General features: G+C 39.0%; 1 protein-coding gene across 8 annotated transcripts in view; it reads left to right on the forward strand.

Annotated features, from left to right (window-relative positions):
* The window catches only part of LOC124636319 (serine/threonine-protein kinase minibrain), a 112,680-nt gene that overhangs the window by 82,733 nt on the left and 3,524 nt on the right, over positions 1–26,423 (forward strand). For 5 of the 8 annotated variants that reach the window (XM_047172360.1, XM_047172363.1, XM_047172362.1 and 2 more), the window contains 8 exons: positions 16,290–16,478; positions 19,114–19,261; positions 20,505–20,678; positions 21,207–21,319; positions 22,772–22,981; positions 23,288–23,376; positions 23,898–24,027; positions 25,627–25,762. In XM_047172360.1, coding sequence (XP_047028316.1) covers positions 16,290–16,478; positions 19,114–19,261; positions 20,505–20,678; positions 21,207–21,319; positions 22,772–22,981; positions 23,288–23,376; positions 23,898–24,027; positions 25,627–25,762 — 1,189 coding nt within the window. Of the gene's footprint in view, positions 1–1,959; positions 2,135–16,289; positions 16,479–19,113; positions 19,262–20,504; positions 20,679–21,206; positions 21,320–22,771; positions 22,982–23,287; positions 23,377–23,897; positions 24,028–25,626; positions 25,763–26,423 lie in introns of those variants that run through there. The other 3 variants (XM_047172361.1, XM_047172364.1, XM_047172366.1) reach the window with 2 other exon arrangements.

The following is a 26,423-nucleotide window of genomic DNA, read 5'->3' on the forward strand; positions in this document are numbered from 1 at the left end:
TCAAGGAGGTAATTATGCTAATGATTCTCGACCCAAATCAATAAAAAAATTGGTACGTAATTTTTTTTCTTTATTTTTTTTTCGGAATTCCGTAAATGTCATCTAGCCTTATTTAAACTTGGCGCGTGTGTTAATGGCCTTAAAACCGTGCTGCACTCTCACACAAACGCAAACACAAAGCATACGCAACGATCACTCATAAATTTCATTCATAAAATTGGATTACTTCTGAAATACCACGACATTACAATGACAAAAAAAGCAGTGCATATTAGTTATTTCCCATCTACTGTAATTCCAATCGATTATATACGTATTGTATGTCCTCCTCCTGAACTATGGCACAAATGCAAATCAACAGCTTGTATAATTATTGGTGTTATTTCAAAAATGTTTGATGTCTTAATATATATGATTTTTTTTTTTAATTTAAAATCCTGGTCCAACGTTTTCTTTAAACTTTTATTGTAATAACACTGTTTATGTTAGAATCAGCTGAGATAATTTTATACAGACAACATTTTGTTTTCTTTTAATTAAAAGCTATTGGCAAGTATGTTAGAGCAAAGAATGCAACAGAACATTAAAGACTTTACAGAGACAACAGTCTAAAATATGCTTTGAGAATAATGACAAACAACAGACGGTTGGCGTTATGCTATTAAATGGCGCCAGGAATTCCCGGAATTCAATTCTCTATCAGCGAGCGGTTGACGCTACTCCACCAGAATATTATTCATCGGTTACGCCTACTCTAAACGCGCAATAGACCTTCATACCTAAAATAGAAAATATCTCCTCGCAATTCAGTCAAGTCACATATAGTTATTTGTGGAATATTCTTGACCTTTGCTACATAGGTTTTCCCGTGTAATTGTTGTCTAGAAACCTGTGACATAACTGGCGTGACACTGAAGTAAGCCTCCATACTTCCGTTTCATAATTGAATGCGATTAGATTACAAGAACCATTACAAGGTAAAAATAAAAATAAAGCACAGCGAGGTTGTAAATAACCATCAAGATGTGTATCGAAATGGAGCTGTTGCAATTCTGTGCGATCTATCTCGTTAATCTTTATTCTTTCCGCCAACTCCACAACAGAGGAATGTGGTTTGTTTGCGAATCCGGAAAAATGCCCCTGTCAACGACCGACCACCCGATATAGTTCGAACCCGTTATATTAGCCGAGTGATCGACCTGGACTCCTGCCACGATCCCGGCGCCCCTGCTAATTATAACTACTCTCTCATAGAATAAACAATTCCATGCTAATCGCAGCAAGGAATAAAATTGCTTACACTAACGCGAGCATCATACAATTAATGAGCTGTTGGAAGCTATTTTATATCGCCTATGACGCGCTAATTGCTACAATTCCAATACATTGACTTGTTAAGGCCGTTGAGGTCGATAACTCATGCATTCCTCCTCCGAGTGGGTAAACAAGAGATATTTGTTATTTAGTTACAGAATTGTTATCACATCCGAAACATCTGTCCTTAGTAAAAATACTTAACGTTCCCGTCATCCGCGGAGACAGAGATTAAACGCAGCTTGTGTCCAACCGGCCTAAAGACTATTTCTATCCAACTGCCAAAATTTCTTGTTCTAAGTGTGTTGACGTGAGAAATGCGCGTGGAGTCCCGAAGTGGCACATGTGGGACGCGCGTCAACTGACCAAAACAACGAGGTCGGTCTTTATTCACGTATGCGGAATCGTCTACTTGAGCTGGAGAATAGGTATCGCAGCGATAACGAGCCAGTCGTGTCCTCGCAGCCGATTATTGCGGTTGCTACATCAATATATTTGTTCTGTGTACATTTTAACCGCTGAAAATATAATTCGCATGAACACGAACCTCGTCACGCGCGCTGCGGAGTCAGGTGTCGGTTGAATATCTGCGTCTAGCCTCGCGTTTAAAACTGTCAAGGCGAGCGTGGAGGGAGTACAGCGTGTGGCTTGTAAACTGTTTAGCTTGTAAACTCGTAAGCAGTGGTGCAGTGACCCATCAGCCGTGCGTGAAGTCGGGACGATGGTGCGCAAAGGGGAGAGGTCCACCGCCACCCTGCTCAGGACTGTCGCCGACACGCTTCGCTGGCAATCTCTCCGCGCCGTCACTTTAGTGCGTTCGGTAAGCACCACGCTTCAACGCTACTGCCAACTAAACTAACCAATAGTATTATACACTTTGTTTACTTATTATTTACGAATAAAATGGATATTCAAAAATATGTATTAAGTTTATCGACTGGCAGGCTCCACCGTTTTAATTGCCCTCTGGTCTATTATTTACAATACATACAGGTGTGTACAACTGTTTGTCGTTATTCGTTATCGCAGTTTATGCTTGCTTCTCGGTTTATTGACGTCAGTGTATTGTGTAAAACTTGAAGGAACCTCGATTTTATCAGATAAACGATAACACGTATGCTGGTTATATCGATTGTTGTGCGGCACTCAATGTTTTGACATGTGCTCACGATGCGTCCGTGTGACCGTCTCTGGCGGTTCACGTGCGTTTATCGGAATCTATCGCAATCTCTGACCTCAAGGGCGGAGATCACGTTGCGTAAACAAGCGCACTGACACCGTGCCATATCATCACTTACCTTTTGATGCACATTTTGTTTCGAAAGCCCCTACTGTAATCTCGGTTACAGTAAATGTCACGTTAATTGATTCGTTTATCTTCCAAACAAATCTTGCGACATATCAAGAGAAACCAAGCGTGAAAATTGGAACTAAACTAATCCCTGAATGTCAACAAACGTGGACTATCAACAAACAAAAGATTTTGGCACTCGACGTATCCGACTGGTGAAGTCTTTTGTTTGTCATCACAAAATTTGATACACAAACCAACGAACCGATAAATTAGGTCAAATAAACGTCGAGTGCGATGCATATGTAACCTAGAACGGTGAGCGAATTGTCGCATTTTGTTTACATACATGTGTATACGTAATATGAGAGTACATAGATACAGGTGCGGCGTAGACATTCGGCCCGGGCCTTGCTCTGACCCAGTTAAAGCCCGCCATTTCTTATCTATTCTACTAGATGCAGTCGGGAATGACCGGTCTAGAGGGAACTTTGCTTCTTTCCTTGTTAAATCCTGATCTGCAAACTAGTAATAGTTGGAACGGCGTAATTTTGTCTTGGAAGTTTGTACAACTCGCAGGCAACGATGTTATTGCTAGTCCACTCGTGCCAAGCAAATAGAGTAAAAGAGTGAACCACAAAATATTCGGTTCGTTTAGAAATGTTGCCTAGCATACTTCATTGAACCAGCTCAGTTTAGAAAAATGGGAAATAAAGAGTGTCACCTTCAAGATGATCCCATGGCCGTTCCAAGAAGGTCATTATTGGTATGCATAGTTAGAGAAGTTTCTAACGACTTCAAAATAGAAACAAAGAAGATTCCGAAGGCCTGAACAATAAATCATGTTAAAGGATGCTGAATTTTTAGAAGAACTCGCTGTTAAGCTAGCTCAGGTCTACCAATTAAAGAAAGTGCATGGTAGATTCTTGATGTGAAGGCGTTGGTGCTGGTTATTAGAAGATTTTTGACAGTCGCCACGAGTAGTCACTAGTCAAAAAGTGTGACTATTGAAATTTTTTCTCACAGCTTTTTGCTGTGTAGTTGGGTTCCTGGGACAGACTGTTGGGTCTTCCCGCATTTCAATTTCAGTTTTCAAGACCCTAGTTCACCAATAATGTTAACGTCACTTTTACGTTCAATTTTCAAAGTAAACAGATGTTTAAAGAAAAACTCGTTTATGTTGTCGGTGAACTTGGTCCTTGAAAAAGTGGTCTGCACGAGTCTTCTTTTAGTTTATGTTTACTTTTGGAAAACAAGGGTTATCAGTTTGTTGCAGGATCAAATAATTGCACATAAAACTTATACCGTATGTATTCCTCGTATTCATATGTTTTTATGCTTTTATTCGCCATCTTAACAGTTTCATGAAATCCTTAAATGCGGACCCCACTGTACCAGTGATCTAGAACATCTGGTCGGCTAATGTGACAAACATTATTCGTACCAGATTAGTGAAGTTATAGAACATATTCATGCGGCCTACTTGTAACATCGGCTTAGTCATCTAAACGTGTCAGATTTGTTGCAACAACATCGCTGCAATGGTGTATCACTTCCTACACACGATGACTTGTTTATAAAGGATTCTAGCCAGCTGGAATATCATTAGGACTAATCAAATAATAACCTTAAGTCTGTCTTTGTCTGCGAGTGATAACTCATAACACTGACTCATTGCGTTAAGAAAAAAACCTGTGACATTGGCATTTTTTAACCTATAACATTAGCTACGTGTCACTTAGTGTTAATTTGATTTGACACAGTCCGTCTGTAAGTACGCTTTGCATTATGATCATCACCATTAGTCGGCATTCTGTTTGATGGGATGTGTCTCAGCTGTTGTGGCGTCTGGGCTATTAATAAAGCTGTTAGAACCGACACATATTTAAACTTTAGACCTTTTTTTGGACTAGCTACGAGCTACTCCACATCCTCTACGTTTTATATAATGAGAGAAATTGAAGACGTAAATAAATGTATGATTGAACGAATATTTGATACGGAATAACAATGGAAAAGTATGTGTTCCAATTAGGGCTGCCATCTCGAATTTCGCCAAACCCGGACAAACATTAAAAAAACCCGGACATTTGGCGTAAATCGCATTTTTCCCCCGAACCTAATTTGTAATCCCTTTACTATTAACATATACTTAAATTCAATGAGGTGCTTCCTTACATGAAAAGTGTCCGGGTTTTCCCCGGACACTTCTTGAAACCCCGCCCGGACGGCCCCTGGACGGCCTCCAAACGAGGACAAATCCGGGGAAACCCGGACGGATGGCAGCCCTAGTTCCAATGCACAAAAATCACATTAAATAGCATTTCATTCGCCTAATTATATGGTCATTGTGCATTAAAAGGCAAATGAATCAGATGAAGAAACTGGCGAGATTATGGTAGTGTATGGAGCTCGCGTGTCGCGGCATTGTTAAGTTTATCTTAGACGCCACCGTTGAAGGAATGCGTTCTGTTGAAACTCTGGATAAAAAGTCTGCAATAGATAAACCGCCTTCAGCAGCGTGCTGATCATTGTTTGTGGTAGCGGCTGTGTGCGACAAAAGGCCGGTGATGATGTCTCCACGGTATATATTGACGGAGGATATAGCTTGTGGCACATTATAGCAGCACGGCAACAGCACGGCAGCAGCACGGCGTCGCCTCGAATTAAGACTACGGCTAGCTGCCAGCGCGCCAACCACGCGCTGTCCGCTCGCCGTCGGCGCGCCGTCCGCTCGCCGTCGGCGCGCCGGCCGCGCGCCGGCCGCGACGTGTAAGCTTGCTGTCACCGCAAACTCAATATTATTTTAAGACGATTATGATTGATGTTATGATTGAACACGACGTAATGACGTTGTTTCGCTGCCGGCTCGGAGTCGGCGCGCAATTAGCACGCCGTCGGCGCGCTGTACGCATGAGGACCGCTCGCTTGCAGCACGCGGGCGGCGAGTCGAGTTGTGTGGAAGCGGCAAGCACGCTGACTGCTCGCCGTTGGCTTTTTCATATTGACATTACGAAATATATTATAATTTACACGATTTAATGCTCTAAATTGAATGACAACTTAAATGCTGGTATGGAGCCGTGCTGTTGCGGTGCTGCTGCAATGTGCCACGTCCTTTAGCCTCCGGTAAAAGCACTCATATGTTAAAAGGCGGGATAACTTCTGAAGCACCACTAATTTGTTAGATGATCAACGCCGTCAAACTAACTGACTATGAATCGGTAATAGCTATCCAAGACCGCGTTGTTTTAAAAGTATAAAATGCTTGATATATTCGTGTGTTGCGCTGGTCTGGCGTGCATGGCTCGTAAAGTATGCTTTAAATGATCCTACACGGGTACAGTACCTGGTCGCTTGTGGGCTGGCAATTTGCGAACCGTTACCTCATACACCCTCCAGCAATTTGTTGTTATTCAGACTCTTTATTAAGCCTACGTAAAAATATAAAGTAGTAGGTGCCATTTGATGAATATTTCGTTTGGTTCTTGGTAACACCCACCATCCTTAATATCAAAGCGTGGGTGGGATATTATTAAGGTGGCCACCGCTGATATATTAACCAATTCCAACTTGATCTTTAACCAAAAAATATTTATTTTATGCCTTCATAATGTTCGCAATAATTTATTGCGATAAATCTAGCGTTCCCGTAATAGACGTTAGGAATGCTGTAAACTCTCGAACAACTTTATAATCTTCGGTCTCTTTCTGACAAAATTGTCGCTTTTAAACTTGTTTCAAAACTTCATTTACAACTTCCGAGATTCTCCTCTATACAGTTCATAATTCTGACTTCCTTGTTATGTAATTCGAAGATCGAATCTGTCATGTTCCATGAACATAGTTTTATTAAAACTGTTCAAGTATTGTATTAAAACTATTAACTTGGGTGTAGAATCTATAATGTTCACCTATTTAGATATTTGTATAAGAAGGGTAGCGTCCGATACAAAAAAGAGCGTACAGAATGGCTGAAAGCTGTATAAAATTGCAGCTGCAGTGTGTGTGCAGGGTTGATCAGTGTTCGGTTCGTTATCGTGGCGGGCAGCAATACATTGGATCGGGAGCGCAGCGGAGTCTAGTCGACGTCGGCGGCGGCGGCGTGCCGTATCGCCGGAGCCGCCATCCGCAGAGATGACTATGCTCGCTCTCATTCATTAGAGGGGCGGGAGGGCCGGGGCGCAAGACGTCGCGCGCCGCCCGACGATATCGATTTTGTCCCACTCTCCCCCCGCGCCCGGCACACACCCCCGCACTCAGCATCCGACCTCGAGTGCTCTCCTCTCGCGCCTACCGAACACCTCCGACAGAAACTACGCCTTAACGACATGACGCCACAGCTCAAAATTCCGATCCCGGACGCCAGCCTGACGTCCTCTGGCCGATCCCTAATGGACCCTCCGGCCGAAAGTCACTCGGTCGAGATTACAACGACGCCTCCGTCGTCCACGCCGTTGGAAAAAATAAGCTTTTTGTTACAATTAAAATGGTAAATCAAACCAATTTTAGTAATTGCGAGGTCAAACTTTGAAGTGGCGGCGCGCGCTGAGGGCGGGCTTTTTAAACGCGTATGATTTTTAATGGGCGCTCCTGTTCTTGTATGCTTGTATGACGGACGCGAAAATGTCACCTAATGTGGAATGCGCAAGTCCGATGCGACATCGAATGATTTAATTATAAGTTCGAATACCTGGATGGGCATGAAGAATTTATTCACTCCGCAACTGTTTGTTTATTACTCTTCACTGAACAGTACCAACCCGATATTACTTGGGAACTTTCAAGCTTGGCATTGGAACCAGGGCGAGTCATTTCTAAACCGCTTTTTCCGAAAGGTCGTAGTTCTCTATTGTATGCTACAGAGCATCTGGATATCTTATCATTGAATAATCATGCAATTTATACTAGAGCATAAAATCCATCCAGCGAGGACTATTTTGATAGGTAAATGACGTTTGCATATGCAGAAGCTATTTACACGGTACGAATAACCATGTGACCGATATGAAAACATAAACCACCTTTGCATTTCTCAAGCTGGTATAACATCTTGACTAGTCAAATGTCACCCTCAATATTGTAAATGATCAATATTGCAAGAAGTCTAATACTTATTCAATAACGCAACGTTAACTAGAGTGGGTAATATACATAGTAACATAAAATAAATCTAGAAAATAGCATCCTTCTTTAGGTCAAACTATTTGCGTTACAACCTTCATTGAGTTGAACCGCCCACATATGCATGAGCACAAAACATTGCTACAGATAAATAATAAAAAAAAACAATTCACCATTTAGTTCAGCAATCCCACAGATAACAGAAGTTGTGTTGCGGTAGGTCCCTGAGATTATGCATCGTTTTCATTGCCAATCACCGATTAAATTTTACATTATACCAGGCTATGATATAAATTGCATACAACGACTTTATAAACGCAAAGGTGCATCTGATCGTTGCATATTTAATAGCACAAAATTGACAGACCAAATGGCTTTGGTTAAGAAAATATTTCCATAGTATTAACTTTCATAAAAGTAAATTATGATTATTTGTCTATAAGAAATACACGAAGTGGCGAAATATCGGCACCTGTCCTCGCTTGTTGCTTTGCTTTTGTTAACAGAACATTGGTATGTTATTTACATTGGCATATTAGATACAAAACTTTTGCTGGAATTTTCACCGTCTGTTTGCTTTCATTATTCGGCCAAACTCTTTCTTTTGTCATATCTTGCCAACGGCAGTTGCAGTATGGATCATCAACAGGACACACAACTTATGGTATTCGTGAAAAGCAATGTCCTGTTCGGACGTTTAACTTCAACAATTGTTATTACGTATTCGTGAAACAATATGAATATGGATGAAATGGCGGCAGGTAACGGGAACAACTTGTGACCCTCGTATTCCCCTTAAACTTAAGGGGAAAATTTACAAGAGTATGGTCAGGCCTGCTGTCTTGTATGGATCAGAGTGCTGGCCCACAAAAGCGACGAATGAAAGACAGTTGCATGCGGCAGAGATGAGAATGTTAAGAGGTATGTGTGGAGTTACGCGAATGGATAGAGTGAGGAACGAGTATATAAGAGGAAGTTTGAAAGTAGCGCCGGTATCAGAAAAACTGCGTGGAAACCGGCTGTCGTGGTATGGGCATGTGATGCGGAGGAATGAGAGTCATGTTGTGAGGAAGGTAATGAGTATGAACGTGGACGGATATAGTGGAAGAGGAAGACCAAAGAAACGATGGATGGATTGTGTGAAAGTAGACATGGTAAGAAAGAATGTTACTTGTGAGATGACGGCAGATAGAAGAGTATGGAAGAAGAAAACATGCTGCGCCGACCCCAAATAAAATTGGGATAAGGGCAGGAGGATGATGTATTCGTGAAACAATACGAGTATTCGATAGATGCCAGTTTTGACATTGAAATCCCAAAAGGCGCCGGCATAAAAAGGCATCAACAAATTCAACACAAACTTTTAAAGGTCAACCACCTCATATAAATGAGGCCAATTTTATAGAAATATTTTCTCAAACAGGAGTCGTGTTAAGGTAAACGTAATTGCTTGCTATTACAATCATAATGTTCTTACACCCACGCATTCCTTTTCTTTCGTCTCTTGAGGCCCGAATAAGAGCCTTTAGCGTCAAACTACAAACCTCTAGAGATCATGAGAGATTTTTGGAATAGTATATTTTTAGCTTGCGAAACTAATTTTAGTGATATCAGATATGAAAGCTTGAAATATCACTCATGATTCGCTAAACTCACCGGGGATTTTTTGTTTCTTTTGAATCCCTTTACGAATGGCGTAAATTGAGTAGTTACTGGTTTACCTGGAGCTGTTTCTATGATTGTTTTGATGTCAGTCGAACTTTGATCGGATGGACGCCCCGAACTAGTGAAATGATGATTTAGGAAAAAGTCACTTTTTTCCTATTTGTGATTTGTTTTGACGATTGGCATACATATCACGAACCTGAATCTCTAGGTCCTAATTTGGGTCTTCATCCTACGGTATCTTTATGCTATTGTCATCAACAGCCTTTTTACTGCCTTTGTATGGGCCTCTTATCCTGCAGAGAAATAATAAGCTTTAATTACCATGTTTGCTCAAGGCAGATTGGCGAATTTAAACATGTGTTTAAGTCGACGGTTCCTCAATGATGGTTACCTTAAGCATTAGTCATTGAAGTTTATGATACAGCTAGAAAGGTTCCATTGCTTCTTGCCTGATCTAGGATCGAACCCACCCACTCAGAAACATTTGAGAGGTTTTAGCTACTGGGCCTCATCGACTGGTTATTGATAAATTTAAATCAAGAGTATTTACTAAACAAAAAATTTAGCTACACAAAATTAGCTGTGTCTTGCGAACTTTGTCAATGCATGTTTGTCTAGAAAACATACATTGACGAAATATACAGACGTCAGCAATAATAATCTTGCATTATGATTTATGACTCTGTGGAGAGCTCCTACATCTAGACGCACTTAAGAGCTTTTGAAATCGTTATCGAAATGCTTTAGTTAATTTACAAACATTGTACCTACATCATCATTAATTGTTTTCATAAATAACGGTGTCATAGTACCATTCCGAAAGTAACTTATTTAATTAAACGGTCATAGACGTATCTCGTAAAATTCCGACTGTCAATTTGTTTATCTACTATGTAAACACAATAAATATGTTTGGTGCATATTATTTATTAATGAATAGTATCTGTTAGCTCGGTTATTATGGTAATGCCCCATCAAAGGCGTCTGCCCGGACCTGCCTCAACGAGGGGAACGCTTGGGGTAGGTTATGGGTATTGCACTCGCCGATCCGCCGACTGCAAGGGTGGTTTTGCATAAGTATACCTCGACTTATAGTTTACAGCCCTGAATGTGTCTGTCTAACCGCTGGATTTATGAATGCTGCGGTGCAATTATGACGTATTCGTACGAGTGTGCGTGTGTGTGTGTTTACGGTGTTCCGATTGCTATGCAAACTTTTGATATATGTGCTTTAACCATTTTACCTAGTTTATGTGTACCTGCCTGTACTTTCCCCCCGTCTTAAAATACAAAGATTTGTACACAGTTGTTTTCAATTATCGATCACACGGCCATTTTAGTTTGTTATAAATTTTAAATCAGTTATCTAGACTGGTACCGAGTTCGAAATAAACAGAGATCGATATGCCTCTGGCGACGACCGAAACTTTGCTTGGGCCCCTCGAAATTTTAGGTGTACACACACCTGAAACGTATTATGAGCACATCAGAGCAAAACACTACTGTATCTTGAAAGTTAAGCGAATACCTGTTGGATTTTTTGCTCGGCCGGGTAATCCGACAGATGATTAAAAAAGCGTGCGTGCCCACTTGACGCACAGTGTTAGCTTTTTTGCGTGTGTGTGCGATGTGCGGTGGCACTAATGAAACGGGCCCCGGCGTGTGCGTCGTGGCGGCCTACGTACGCGAGCCTTGCATTGGGTCGGGTCAGTGAACCTGCCCGCCCACTATCGGGGTAAATATGCCGAATGCACACAGATGCGCGCGCCGGCCCCGCACACCCCCTCCCGCCCGGTCGTCGCCGCTGCACTCTGCACGCATACACCCCCGACCCCTCTTAAAACTCCTAATTGATTGCACAAATTTTCTCGCAATAACTGTCTTTTTATGGTGTTAATGATGTAAACTTGCGCAGTTCCGCCGCTTTAATTGATACTCGACAACGTGATAAGTTGTAAACTAGAGTACCTAATGCGCGACGAATTCTCATTTGCATATCACTGCGGTGTCGTCGAGGGGACTATGAAAAATTAATTAGCATACGGCGAATTCTCTTTTTCGGGATTCCGTCCCGATCTTTAGCTTTCTGCCTTGACAGATAAACCAGACTCAGTTTTTTTCTAGAGAAAAAGTTACACTTCATACGAGCCAGTAAAAACATAAAATGTACGCTGAAAATAAAAACAAATTAGTTCTAGGCTGATCTTTACTTCTCCAAGTTGGTTCAACTTTTTTATTTCCGTCAGTGTTGCGATGAAATCGTTCGATTGAAATCTTTTATTCAGCATTCATTAGTTTTTATTTAGCCAAGATCAAAAGCAATCGGCTTCTTGGCACGAGTTTACATTCAGAAGAAAAAGCTCCTAAGACTATCTTTAAGTATTTATGTTTGCGAAAAAGAAAAGTGTCCGACAGCTGTGTACATACGGGGATAAAGAGCCAGCAATAATTGATAGCACAATCGATATGCCGATGATCCAAGCGTTACATCATCGAATGCATTCAGATGATATCATGGTGACGTCACGGCGCAATGCGTATAAATAAAATTTGTGCTTGTCCGTGTGATGCCAACATCCCTTCATACACACAATAAATACAAGCTATAAAAATCGCATAGAATTGCAATGCCATCATAAACGCGCCCGTTTTGGCATGATTGCCGCACAACGCGGTCTTTTAAACATCTTGACCCATTCAATTGTGTGATACATTGCTTATTTTATGTTTCTACGGAGATCTGCGCCCGAGAGAGAGATATTGTCATTGCTATTCATGTTATGTATTCATTTATTCAGGACGATAAGAAAATAGGACATATTTCAAATACTATTTTGTTATTTTTTTTAAATCAACCACGTGACAACACGTCTGTTTGATACCTATGTAAAAAGCCGATCAGTATACATTTATAAAAAAAGGTACAAACATTACGTCGGGATTTTCATTACCTACGGCACATTTTCGCTCAACTTTCCACATGGCAACAACGAGCCGTATAAAAAACGTGCCTTAATTTCACAGTCAGAGCGGCATTTACTGAAGTTAACCAAATCATTATTAAAAGGATTAAAACGTAACAGGTGCACAACTTTTACTTTTTCATTTGTAAGTTTTTAAACAAAAACTGGCAATACTTCTTATGTACGGAGAACTGGGTATCTACTCCTTGATACTAAAGTTTGCAGAACTAACTAATTGCAAGTGCAAAATAACAAACTTTATATTGATGTTTAACTTCGAATCGCAGTAACTATTATAGGGCAACAATATTACCGATGATATTGATTTTACAGAGACATCACAGCTCAAAAAAGGAGCAAGTTTGCAAAGTTATAAAGACCATAAATGCGTTCGTAATTACAGCAAAAAGAACAATTTTAATGTGAACGTTTATTAAATTATGTAAATTGTCTCCACGCAATCCGGCTCCAAGGACCAAATAATCAAAGTCCTGATCAAGACAGCTGTATGTAGGCATAGCTACAAGTATGCAAATTCCATTTTCAAAACATAAAATTTTATTAAACAACAACACAATATAATACACCAACAAACTTATTCCCCCATAAAAATGATATAAACGAATCACCACCACGAACAAACCCCATTACTTTTGGTATCGACATGCCGTAAAAGTTTTATTGGCTTAAATCACAGCGACCCTCGGTGCTCGTGGTCTCCAGGAAGTGCATGGCAGCATGGTAGCAAGCTCCTGGTGAATAATTAGGATACGCAGCGGTACCCCGCTCACTTCTCATTGGTTACCCCTAATTGAATAACTGACGATATACCGGCATTTACAGCGGCTGGAAGAGACATTGTTTCTGCTGAGCGTACTTACACAGCGGTGCGAAAGATGAAGTGTTGGTTTTTAATTTGATTTTTGAAATATGGTAATGTTGTTTCCAAAAATACCTTTTTACTCTTTAGTCTTTAACCTTTTAATCCCATATTGTTGATCAACTTAAAATAATGCGCATTTTGTTTGGGGATGCGCAGATTAAAAGATATTTCCCCCCTATTTAGTTGCTTGTATTTGATTAAGACCGCGCCTCGCTTGATAAGATAATTAATTAATTAGTCTGTTAAACCATTTTTTATCTCATATAGATAAACTGCAAATAGGTCATCTATAATAAGGATATCACAACATTTTCACCTTAAATAAGATTAGTTCCATTGCATAAAAGTAAAGGTCGTAGGCACTTCCAGACAATCTTACAGATGCTTCGTCTTGGTTATAGCTCTACATGTGCACCGAGTGTTTCTGAGTCACTGAATGTCTCCTAATATTGATACAAAATGCGTTTTTAAATACGGTATTAACCTTTTTAGTCGAAACTTAAATAATAAAAAATATTCACAGTATCAAGCCTACGAATTACGATACTTTGCCGCTACGAAGTGCTACGAATTGCTACGCAATAGTTCCGCGCTACGCTAAGATGTAAACCTACAGTTTGTGTTCGTATCGGGAAAATGTTTTTGCTACTTTATTGTTTCAAGCACTGAGCTTGAAACGTTAAATACTTATTGCTCTTATAAATGGTATCATCGCTAAAGAGTATTTATAACACCTAAACTGACATGGATTTTATGAAAAGTATTTTAATGAAAAACTAATAATTATATAAATATGGAACTGAAATATGTTTGGCGTGAACAATGCAATATACCCGTTTACCAAGAACTTCAAAATATTTATATGTATTAGGTAAACATTATGTCAAAGGCACTCAAACGTGGGTAAATACATTTCTGATACAAGCTGTCATATTTCCAACTAGCTAACATATTATTTTCGCTGTGCATACTATACTTACATATTGAGATAAAGAGCAGATGAGTTTCCGTATTGTTTATACAGTTTGCGTCGCGCCACGCTTATGAGTTAAGACGTAGTTAGCAGATTCGTATCGGGCTCGATTTGCAACGACAACTTCCAACCTACAGGTTGTGCAAGTTGCGCTCTTCGCGTTTCCATCTCCGGCCATGTTCATTAGATAGTTAACCGTCGACCGAATAGTGGATCACGTCTCGCTATCAGGTGCGCTGCAAACAAAACGCTCAATAGAGGCCGGGTTAAACATGCACGACGGGTGTACGGGTATAATTAAAGTTTAGGAGACGCTCACGTCGCCCGTTAACCTCGTTATCGGGCGCTGGAAGTGGGTGAGACGCGGTGGGGAGGGAGCCAGGCTCGGGGTTGGGGGGAAACGGGGAAAATCAATGACAGCCGCCGCGCGCCGTCTCTCCCCGGCCCGACGCGCTCATCTCGCGGCCACGTGCCGCGGTCACTGGCCTGACTCACCACACTATCCTCTCCCATAACCACCATCATTTGTCTCCATGCATCGTCATCATTGCCCCCTCACCTAATGAAAGAAACCAGCATTTAGAAAATATAACTTTGAACTTTCGTTACTAACGGCCAGTTTCTTCATCAAACGTTAAAGTTAAAGTAATGTCTAAAGTAAAAGTAACGGTCAAATTCGTTTTTTCAAGGCTAAAGTGACAGCAAAACTAATAGAAAAATTGAATTTGACCGTTACTTTTACTTTAGACATTACTTTGACTTTTACTTTGGCTTTAACTTTTGACGAAGAAACTGGCTGTTACTCGAAATAATTAATCATCAAAAAAACATGCAAATCCTTTCAGCCCACGTGTTACTGTGATGACCGGCACAAATCAAAGCAAATAACTTGACATCGGTCAACAAACAAACAGTTTAGTCGAACAGATAAGTGTGCGGTTGCACGAAGCCTTGCCAGTTGTTGGGGGCGCTCGGTCGCCTGTAAAACATACTATGTATGTAGGTCGCTGTCAGAAATTTGGGTTATCGTTAGGCCGCGTCGATATGCGACACTTCCGTACCACCACGATGCGAATGCTATGCACTCGCCGATATTATTGCTATGTCATGCTTCCGAGTTACGTAATACCGGCTCCCGAATGGCACATGGTAATGTGACGCACTCTGACTCGTCAATCATGTTACGCTTTTCCCATCACTCTGCATCAAGTGGCCAATTGTGTATCACGATCAGATCAAAACTTTTACCAACTCAAAAAATATAACCACACCGTCGCCGAAGTTACCAGGCAGTCGCAAAACAATGAGTCATATTCGGGGCGAGTCTCGCAGAGCCTCATAAAAATCGGTAGCAATGAACTTCCTAGTCCCAAATCCATGCGTTGGTACGTCGTCGGTCGGCAGTCGGTACGAAATGTTTTATATAAGCATATCGCGACCCGTCGTCGATCAATGTCAACCGCATATTTGGGTCAACGTCCGTCAACCGAGAATTCCCGCGTTCGTCTACTCTTCATTTCCTATAACGCATACGATCACAATTGTGCACTGTTTAGAATTAAGTTGTACATTTAAATGCCAGCTTTTAAATAGAACTAACGCTCAATGGCACATGAAACCTTTTTGCTGTATAATTCCTTAGAAACTTAAACATATCCAATAGGTATTCATATTTTTTACTATTATAAAAAAAAATGCAAAGCTGTCAAAAAACGTCTGTCATTCGCAAAAAAGTATTGAAAAGAAAAAAATCTAAAAAAACCAATGGTTTCATATCCCAATATTGCTTTATCGCATCCACGAAAAAACTGGGAAATATTACTACTTCGTTGAATAGCGATGAGGTGATGTTTGAATAGAATTACTGATTATATCAATGTCTATTTTGATCTTTTCAAATTATGCTACTTACATACGTAAAGTCGATTTTTTTTTGCGTGATATTTACATGTCAATCCACAGCCCAAGTGAAAAGGCTCAACGTCAGCGGGCTTAAAATAGAACGTGAAAATGACGGTTCGAAAGTCTTGACCTCCGAATATCAATACTAATGTTGACCTATTTTATCCTCAGGTATATTACGCGAAGAAAAAGCGGAGAGCGCAACAGTACCTGGGCGAGGATGGGTCGCACAAAAAAGAGCGGAAGTTATATAACGACGGCTATGATGATGATAACCATGATTACATCATCAAACAGGGCGAGAAGTTCCTCGACCGATATGAGATCTCCTCGCCGATTGGGAAGGGATCTTTTGGACAGGTGAGCAAGCTTTCACTATTAATCTATTTAGTTTTATACAACACCTCTGTTTATTGGCTAGTTTTTTTAAGACTGCTGTAGGATTGAAGAAGCACAAGGAATAAGACTATTACCATTTGTATTCCAGGGTTGATTTGATACATTGAATTCAGGTTAGGGTATTGAAGCCATGCAATGCGACCATGATCTCAAAAAAACCCCACTTTACAACGTATTTGAAACATTGATTGGCTTCGTCTTAAAGGAAAACATTGTGCCTTCTTTGAAAAATAATTTTCTTTAAGTAATATACAGCCTTGGCCAAAAGTATTGAGCACCCATGAAATCTTTCAGTTTTATGCGGAGTATCAAATAGAAATAAAACAAAACTTTTTTTTTATTTGTATTTTACTATTTATTAATTGAAAATTAATATTTTGTGGGACCACCCTTTGCCTTAATTACAGCAGAAATTCTTTTTGGTAAACAGCTAACAAGATTTTTACAGTCTTCAGCAGTAATCGCGTTCCATTCTAGGCGCAGGTAGCGTTTCAATTCTTCTCTGTTGTTAATTGTGTGGCGCCTAACTCGAAGCTTTAATAAACCCCACAAATGTTCTATGGGGTTCAGATCTGGCGACTGGGCAGGCCAGTCAAGAAGCTCTATGCTATTTTCCCGAAACCATGTCATAGTGCGGGCAGATTTGTGGCAAGGCACGTTATCCTGCTGGAATTTATCACTATCCATGTTCGTGTCACCGAAAAGTTTCGTGAATGAAGGCAGCAACGCAGTTTCTAGCACATTTATGTACTTAGAAGAGTCCATGCGGCCCTCACACAGGAACAATTCGCCAACTCCAGAATCGGTCATGCAACTCTAGACCATTATACTGCCGCCGCCGTGTTTTACTGTTGGGACCACACACTCTGGCTTAAATTCTTCGCCCACCCGGCGACGCACAAAGGTCACACCAGGTGTACCAAAAATCTGCAATAAAGAGAAAAATATTGAGTTCCGGAAATAAAAAGAACTTCCTCTATGCGTTTAGAATTTAAACCATTTTATATTATTTTGTGAGGGCATTAAATTGACTTACTTACCTCAAAGTTTGATTCGTCTGACCACACAACATTTGACCAATCTTCAGCGGTGAAAGTTCGGTGTTGTAAGGCCTATTTGTACCGAGCTTTTTTGTTGCTCTAGGAGAGCCATGGCTTGTTCCTAGCTTTACAGCCTTTCAGACCAGCTTCCTGAAGCCTTCTACGAGTAGTTCGAGCAGAAATTGTTTTCTTCATTTGTTCTGAAAACTCAGCAGCGAGCTCTGAAGATGTTTTTTTCCTATTTCTTAATGACTCTCTCAGTAACTGACGATCCTGACGGCCTATGGTGATGCGTTTGCGCCCGGTTCTCGGTCTATTCTGATGTGATCCGGTATCAGAGAATCGCTGAATAGCATAATGCACGGATCGGCGCGAACATTTCACAGTTTTAAAAATCTCTACTTGTGATTTCCCTTGCTCATACAGAAGCTGTATCTGCACACGTTTTTCTAAAGAAAGTTCGTTTTGTTTTGGCATATTGCAACGATAACACTTAAAACTTTGAAATAAAATACCAAAGGCGCACTAGATCACTGGATGTTGTCACAACGAGCGATGGTAGCGAACTAAAAAATAAATTCAAAAATTGTAAAAGACACATTTTTTTGCACCCAGGTGTTCTATTGTCAGCTGCGGCATAAGTCATTGTTTTAAAATGTTTGTAGATAACCGATAAAAGAATACTTCAACGATAGATTCGGGTTTCTCCCATAATTACCGTGATCTTGCGAAATTTGTAAGGTGCTCAATACTTTTGGCCAAGGCTGTACTATTTGAACAACAAGCTCCAGTATGTCAGTTTCCAATGAACTGAGAAAGATAAAGCTGATAGGGACCTACCAATACACGGTATGACTTAACCAGGTGTGTTATATGTTCTGAGAAAAAACAAATACGATATGACTAACTGTTTAACTGTAGTTAAGTACGTGATTCACACAATACATTGTAATAGTTATTCTGTTATCGCCTGTACTAAGCTACTTACAGCAGATTACTGTACATAATGAGTTTCTCCTCATTGGCTTGCTGGTAAACACAGATTAGGACCACTGAAAACATTGGCTACAAAATCCGATATTGTACTTGTGTTTACGGAGAAAATGTGATACAATAGTGAGATGTGTCAATCAAGATGATTGTCGACACATACCGATGACGGCGACTGTAGTTACAGTATTGCTAGAATTTAAGAATTGTAGGTTACATATTTATGAAATGTAGGGCTTTTCCTAGTAATATAAATATGATAATGATAAGTGTGAGGTATCTCAGAGGCAAAACTTTATGATTTCCACGAATATTCCTGATCGTTCCCTTCCCTTAACAATTTCATAGCAAACATGGTTCTTCTGGATATCCGAAAAGCCTAATAATAATGAATACCAAGTATTATAGAGCCTTTTTATAGCTCTAAGTTTTAGGCAGTTATAAGTTTGTTAAATCACCATCGTCGGTTCTATAAGCGTGCGTTTCTTCGTCCTTTTTTGAGGAGTGATCTTATGGATACAGAGTACAATGACCCTTAACTAATGAAGTGATTTCCAATGTTTCAGGTTGTGAAAGCGTATGACCACGAGGAGCAGTGTCAAGTAGCGATAAAAATAATTAAGAATAAGAAACCCTTCCTAAACCAGGCACAAATAGAAGTCAAGTTACTAAAAATGATGAACAGAGCGGATCCTGAAAATAAGTATTATATAGGTAAGTTTTTAAACCACTTTAACTTCATTCACTAAAAATTCAAGTAAAATATACAGTTATGGGTACTGATAATACATTCACGTGCACTGATAGTGAGTCATACAAACAATTAAAAAACAGACTTATTTAAACAAAGTCGTGACTTAATTAACCATGTGATTTATTTATTAAATACAAGACAGATTCAATATTTGTCAAGTATGTATCATACATAATGTATGCCAAATTACAAGTTAACAATCTGCCAATGATGCGCATATGACTGTATTATTTATAAACAAAATATATTTCAATAAACCATGATTCATTTTTACGATAACTTTTTCAATTGCAACATTAACACGAAACTGGCAATGAAATTGAAATTAAATAATTAATGCAATCAAAATTTTAAACAATAATTGCTTGATTGAGAGTCTCTCCTGCTAATATACTAGCGGACTTCATTCATTTTGACGGCCTGCATTATCTAATAAATGGGCTTTATGAAGTGTATGATACCACAAATTATCTTCATTTTGCAAATAAGTTGAAATGTGAAGTTGAATTATTTAATTATGAGATGAGATATGTGTTCAGCATCAACAGATCTTTGAAACTGGATTTTTGAAACATTTTCATGACTTAGATATTGGCCGTTTTTTTTCAAGATTGAGGATATTGGTTCACATGAAGCATTAAACTAACATATCTCCAACACTTTGGATGTATGTAACTCTAATGCTTCATATAGCCAAGGTTTGGTAACTCTTTTTATTACAGCATCAGAATAAAAATATTTACAAATATAACAAAACAAAATTGTGTCACCAGAGTGTGTCATCCTCAAACCAGTACATATTTAGTACAATGTTCATGTACAGTTAAAAGCACTGGTACTCAGCTTAATCCTGTTAAACTGGAAGCCGACCCCAACATAGTTGGGAAAAGGCTCGGTGGATGATGATTATAGATTTAGTTAATTACTTTGAAATTTAGTTCCACCTACTCAGTTTATTTTTTTTTTCTCTCTTTGTTTCCCTTCTTTGTGTTTAAAATGCTATTGTTTAAAATTTATATTATTATTTCTAAAAACGTTGCACTGATGTGTGATCACGTTATTTCTAGGCTGATATTATAAGCGAGGACTTCTAATTGGCTCTCTATCGACTATGACTTCCTTCTATTGTTTAGTTTTTGTTTAGCTATAAGTTCTCCATAGTGTACTAAATAAATAAATTAATTGATTGTGTCTGCTTTCCAGTGAAACTGAAATGTCACTTTATGTGGCGGAACCACCTGTGCCTAGTGTTCGAGCTGTTGTCATACAACTTGTACGACCTGCTACGCAACACCAACTTCAGAGGCGTCTCGCTCAACTTAACGCGCAAGTTTGCGCAGCAGTTGTGCACAGCGTTACTGTTCCTTAGTCAACCTGGTGAGATGTGCATTTGTGTATTTTGTTATAATTAACGAAAGGTATTCATTATTTTTTGGTGGGAGCTCTTCTGAGCTACTATTTCGTTACCGCATATGCACTTAAGTAATGCGGTCATTTCAGCTTAGACGAAGTGTACAAAAGTATCTGTCACCCTAGTTACTTACATTTAGTTTCCTAAAAGTTTGGTAGCCTGGGAAATGGCATGCCTTCTTGATCTGCCAGCTCCAATTCTTTCTGACTGTTCTCAGTTACTTTGGATACGGCGCAATATGTTTGCACTTCATATCATTCTCATATCATTCTCCACCGATATCTTACCAAGTGTTAAAAATAGAATCTAAAGTTGTCAAGTTTAGAGAACAACTTTAGAGCAAAACCCTTCTGCCATATGAAACTAAACAAACTTAGTAAAAACCAACACAAGTTCAGTTTAATAACAACTATGACAAGAAAAATCCAGCTGCAGATAAAATCTCGATAAGATACTACTATCTACAATACTAATACCTATGTTTTGTATTTCAGAACTAAATATAATTCACTGTGATCTTAAACCCGAGAATATACTACTATGCAACCCGAAGAGGTCAGCCATTAAAATTGTGGACTTCGGGAGCTCATGTCAACTAGGTCAAAGGGTAAGTTCGATTCAAGCATCTTCTAGCACGGCTCTATGTACTCGTATTTTAGTCTAGACATCGCTATAATTAAATGAATTATTGTATATTAAGAAGCCTTTGTAGTCCGCATGCCAGTATATCAGGCGTTTGTCAGTTTTAGCAACAATTAACCTCAAGGCAAATATGTATTGTATACATTTTAATATACATTGTCCTATTTTTAACGTAATTAAAATGAGAGCTTTACAAAATCTCAGCGGTAACAATCAAAGGTTAAGAGAATAACGAAGAACCACTTCTAAATGAACGTAAAACCCACGCGTTCCGTTCTAAAAATATCGAAAGACTACTATTTTCGTAAATAAAAGACGTCGAAAATTATTATTCCACGTCTTTAACCAAATAACGGCATCTAAAACTTGACTTACAAATTTGCAAGCACTAAGATATTCAATAGAGCATAGTAAATTATTGGAGTGCACCTAACGCGAGTCACCCGATTTATAGACTCGATTCCCGTACACGCTAATTGCTAAGATAAATCACTTCGGGGTCGTGTGATTCAGTGGTAGACGAGGCCAGGTTATCGCGACTCTCACATATAATATACTTAAAACGTAACCCAGCCTATCCACAACGCACACGATAAAACCCATTCACATACGATTTTACGATACCATTTATTAATTACGAATTATTTCAATTTTATTATTAGCTCTTCATAATCGTTATTACCCGTATTGTAGCGTCCTGAATGAAATTTTTGGACCCTTTTTTGCACTAATTAGTAAGCATAATTATAATTGTTTCCTTTTATTTATCAGTACAGTTGACGCTAATTGAGGTCATGGTGTGGACTTGACCCTCGTTATCTTTTCTTCAGTTTATATTCTTATTGTGTAAGTTAATTGCTGCTCTTGTTCAGATTGATAAAACAAATATTGTCGGTTTAATTAATCATGATCTTTATTATTGTTGCTGAGCTGATATTTAATGAAATATTTGGATGTGCATGTATGTATATTTAATGGATATTTATTGCGAATGAATACAGTTTAGCTGAGCGATAGCAATGATGCTTTATACACCTTTAAATGTAAGATGTTGCGGTGACATTTCACCTTTGAGCTTCGATAACTCAGAATATTGTTTTTAATCACTAGGACTGTACTATTTTGTTGATAACGTTACTGATTTATAATTAATGTCATGCCACCCTTACTACTTACACGGTGTGTTCAGATTGTTGCAATATGAATATCTTAGAGGCTGTTTTATTGCATCCTATTTATTGTATAATAAGTTGTTTAGAATACGAGTTTGAGGTTCTTACTTTTGTCATCAAGCCTTCTACTTTTATGATATTGGTCAAAGGTTTATTGTCTTATGTCAGTCAGTCTTCCTTCGAGCAAAGCTATAATATGGGCCTTATTTTTATGATAACTAAATCCTAAATTCCTCACTTTCCAGATATACCAATACATTCAGTCGAGGTTTTACCGGTCGCCGGAGGTTCTACTGGGCGTCCCGTACGACCTTGCGATAGACATGTGGTCGCTCGGTTGCATACTCGTCGAGATGCATACGGGCGAGCCCCTGTTCAGCGGCGCCAATGAGGTCGACCAGATGAACAAAATCGTCGAGGTTCTCGGCATGCCCCCTGATCATTTGTTAGATCAGGTAAAAATAATATACTGTTAATTTACATTCTATGATGCTCTGTTGATTGCTGTCTAGACAATATTGTATGGTATAGAGAATAATGAAGATCCTATGGGATCCATCAACACGTTATAATCTTCAAAACCGAGATTTCTAAATGCTGCATAAGATTAGAAATAATTGTGTATGTTCTTGGTGGACATCAATAAAAATTTGATGTATAAGAGCAGATCGTGTCCATTTTGCGATCAGATTGGGTCCCTAATAAACAAAACGTGATATACATATAAAGCATTTTTACATTTTAGCATTTTGATTTCACAGGCACACAAAACAAGAAAGTTCTTCGACAAATTACCAGCGTCAGAAGGCGGTGGTTATGTATTAAAGAAAGTAAATGGAAAGGATGGAAGGTGAGTCTTAATAAATTGTGGAATATTTTATTTTTACTTTCAAGATATAAATTTAGAAGTCATTTTTATTCATGAATGCAGAAGTGGAGCATCGTAACTCCTGGCACTCACTGAGTAATTGGCGGTTGCGTTACGTGTCACGGAATAGATTACCGCATTGTATAACCAAAAAATATTTCTTGTAAAGTATTCACCCCTGCATCTTTAAGATTTTGTTTTTCTCTGATATCTCCCTGGCCAGGGGGTAAAAGTCCTTTTTTCTGGTCTGCTTTCTTTCTAATAAGTATTGGAGACGGAGGACAGAGAAATTATTTCATGTCATAAATTTCATTCAAGTTGACCACTGTTTCAAAATATGACCTAAACGGTTATTAATGTACATACTGTAAAATTTACCACCTGCGTAACATATGGAATGTTAATAAAGTCTTGAGTACTTGAGTAATATTATCTTGTAACAGTTTAGTAGTAAGTTGTACAAAGGTTATACGCAAATAGTGACATGAAGTTGATGTGTGCAGCGGTTACAGGAAGTACCGGTTGCCGGGCACGCGGCGGCTACACGACATCCTGGGCGTGGAGGGCGGCGGCCCGGCCGCACGGCGCCGCGGGGAGCCCGGACATTCTGTCTCCGATTATCTCAAGTTTAAGGTCAGTATGCTGCTGTGGAACTATACAAAAGTGTTGTGTTGTATCTAGGCATCCTTGGCAGTCGTTACGGGTAATCAGAAGCCAGTAAGTCTGACGCCAGTCTAACTAAGGGCCCTCCTCGACCCAGGTAGGGTTGAGCAGGTCAGATAAGCAGTCGCTCCTTGTAAAACATTGGTAGTCAGCTGAATTCAGACCCCAAAATAGTTGGGAAAAGGCTCGGGAGATGATGATGACTGCTATGTATCTATATTTTTCTGTCCGGATACCTCTGCCGCTTGTTGGGGAGTGATAGAATGGAGAGTACATCTACGGCTGCTCAAATAAATAGCGAGGGATGAAAGTAGGAATACAGAACATTAGAGATAATTAGACATTACCAAGCTACGAAAGTTTTTTATAGTTCGGCCATTCAGAGAATGCGTTCCTGACACGTCGCGATTGAACTGACGACGTAACTTTGCAATGGCGTTGCAGTTACGATAAAAATATTTTTGCTGGTTGTTTACCGTTTTAACAATTGAGGAGCATTAAAACAACATTATTATATCAATAATCAATGAATGTTATAATTTTGTGCCAAACTGAGTGTCAAATAACTTGGTAAACAATATTTTTCTAAATCTATACTGCGCTATTACAAGGTTATGTCAGCGGTTTATATTTTGTAGTGCTGTGCTAAAAATAACAGGCAAGTATCGTAATCTGTTCTTATACAGTTATAATATAAAATAATACGTTTTGATTTTCTTTTTAAGAATTGGAAAATAATGGACTATAAGACTTAATTATAACGTTTATGAAATATAAAAATAAAACTATGACCAAACCGCATTTTTATACTTAGATTAAAAATGGTAACCCCAAATGGCGTTATGGGCCGCCATTTTGTGACGCTAAAACAGTCGTCCGTTGTCGTTTCGTGCGCATAGACCACGTTTTTCAAGTGTTTTCGATCTGTTTTTATTTGATTACCCGGCTTTTGTTAGACCGAGATATCAGGATTGATTCTGTTATTGATAATAATATAATTATACATGTAGGCGAAGATGATGATGAAGACACCACCTCCTCAAGCAAATCGGAGTCTGATTAATATTCTGTTCGCACATTCAATTCAATGTACTTGTAACAAAGAATAAATAAAACAATTTTATTATATGAATATTACCTTTTTTTGGTTTCCACTTAAATAACTAAAATATAAAACAAATGATTCCGCCAATTTAAAACGAAAATAATCTTAAAATAATGCGGCGGTTCATTTTGAAGGAACGGTAACGAACTCAGTGTTATGTTGTGCCCATCACTAGTCGTGACTAACTGATAGGTGTCAGGAACGCATTCTCTGAACGGCCGAAGTATAGGTACTCCAATTCTAGCTAAGTGCAAAAGGTGTGCAGAAGAGAGAGAAAGAGCTTCTGATCCCCGGATCAGGGGTCATGTAAAATGTTCTGACTACCAGAAACGAAGTGTATGTAGATGCAGTATAGGCCTTTCCTACGGAAACTTATTTGTATTTCAATAAGCAGTAAGTCTGCTGGCAAGGTCAGTAACCAATCTGTAAATTGGTCTTAATAAATTCACCCATTGTATTTCCAGGACCTAATCCTCCGCATGTTGGAGTACGACCCCAAGCAGCGCGTGACGCCGTACTACGCGCTACAACACAATTTCTTCAAGAGGACCGCGGACGAGTCCACGAACACACAGCAAGCGCAATCGCATCACCAACACGGTTAGTATCAAAAAACTTCTCGAACTTTCTGGAGTGTTCTAGGACTTTCTAGAATGTTCTGGAAGCTCGTTTCTCCCTCTCTCCTTGAAATGGTTCTAACATTGACTTTTACTAATAATGGTGGTGATCTTTCCCCGGTGTTTGGTGTTTTGTTACTAATTTTTAATCAGGTTTTTTCATTGGTTGTTACGTTAGAAGGGAATATGAATAAGATCCATTTATTGGCACAGCAATAATGACTGTAATAAGTGCAATAAATATAACATTATATAAAAGTGCAAATCACATATGAGCATAAAATATAATATCTATTATAATTTAGTCCTCGTGTAAATAGTTCTAAACCGCAATATTTAAAGAACCTAATAATGAGTGTGTTGCGGTTTTATACATTTGAACTCGCAAAACAATTGTATTTCTTATCAATATGGATTTCCCAGTCAATAAAATTAACTTAACGGGATATCTATAAGGACAAATTTTTATTTATTTCAGTATTTCATTAGCTTGGTAATCCGAATATGATGTACAAACCTAGTTTTATACATAGTTACAACTATAATAATAATACCCACCAATAACTCTTGCAATTCCTTTGGTGCTTATTACTGATTAACTGAGATTAACATCGATGTGGAATCTAAAACTGTTTCAAAATAAT

Source organism: Helicoverpa zea, chromosome 14, assembly GCF_022581195.2.
Source record: "Helicoverpa zea isolate HzStark_Cry1AcR chromosome 14, ilHelZeax1.1, whole genome shotgun sequence".
Classification (NCBI taxonomy): Eukaryota; Metazoa; Arthropoda; class Insecta; order Lepidoptera; family Noctuidae; genus Helicoverpa; species Helicoverpa zea.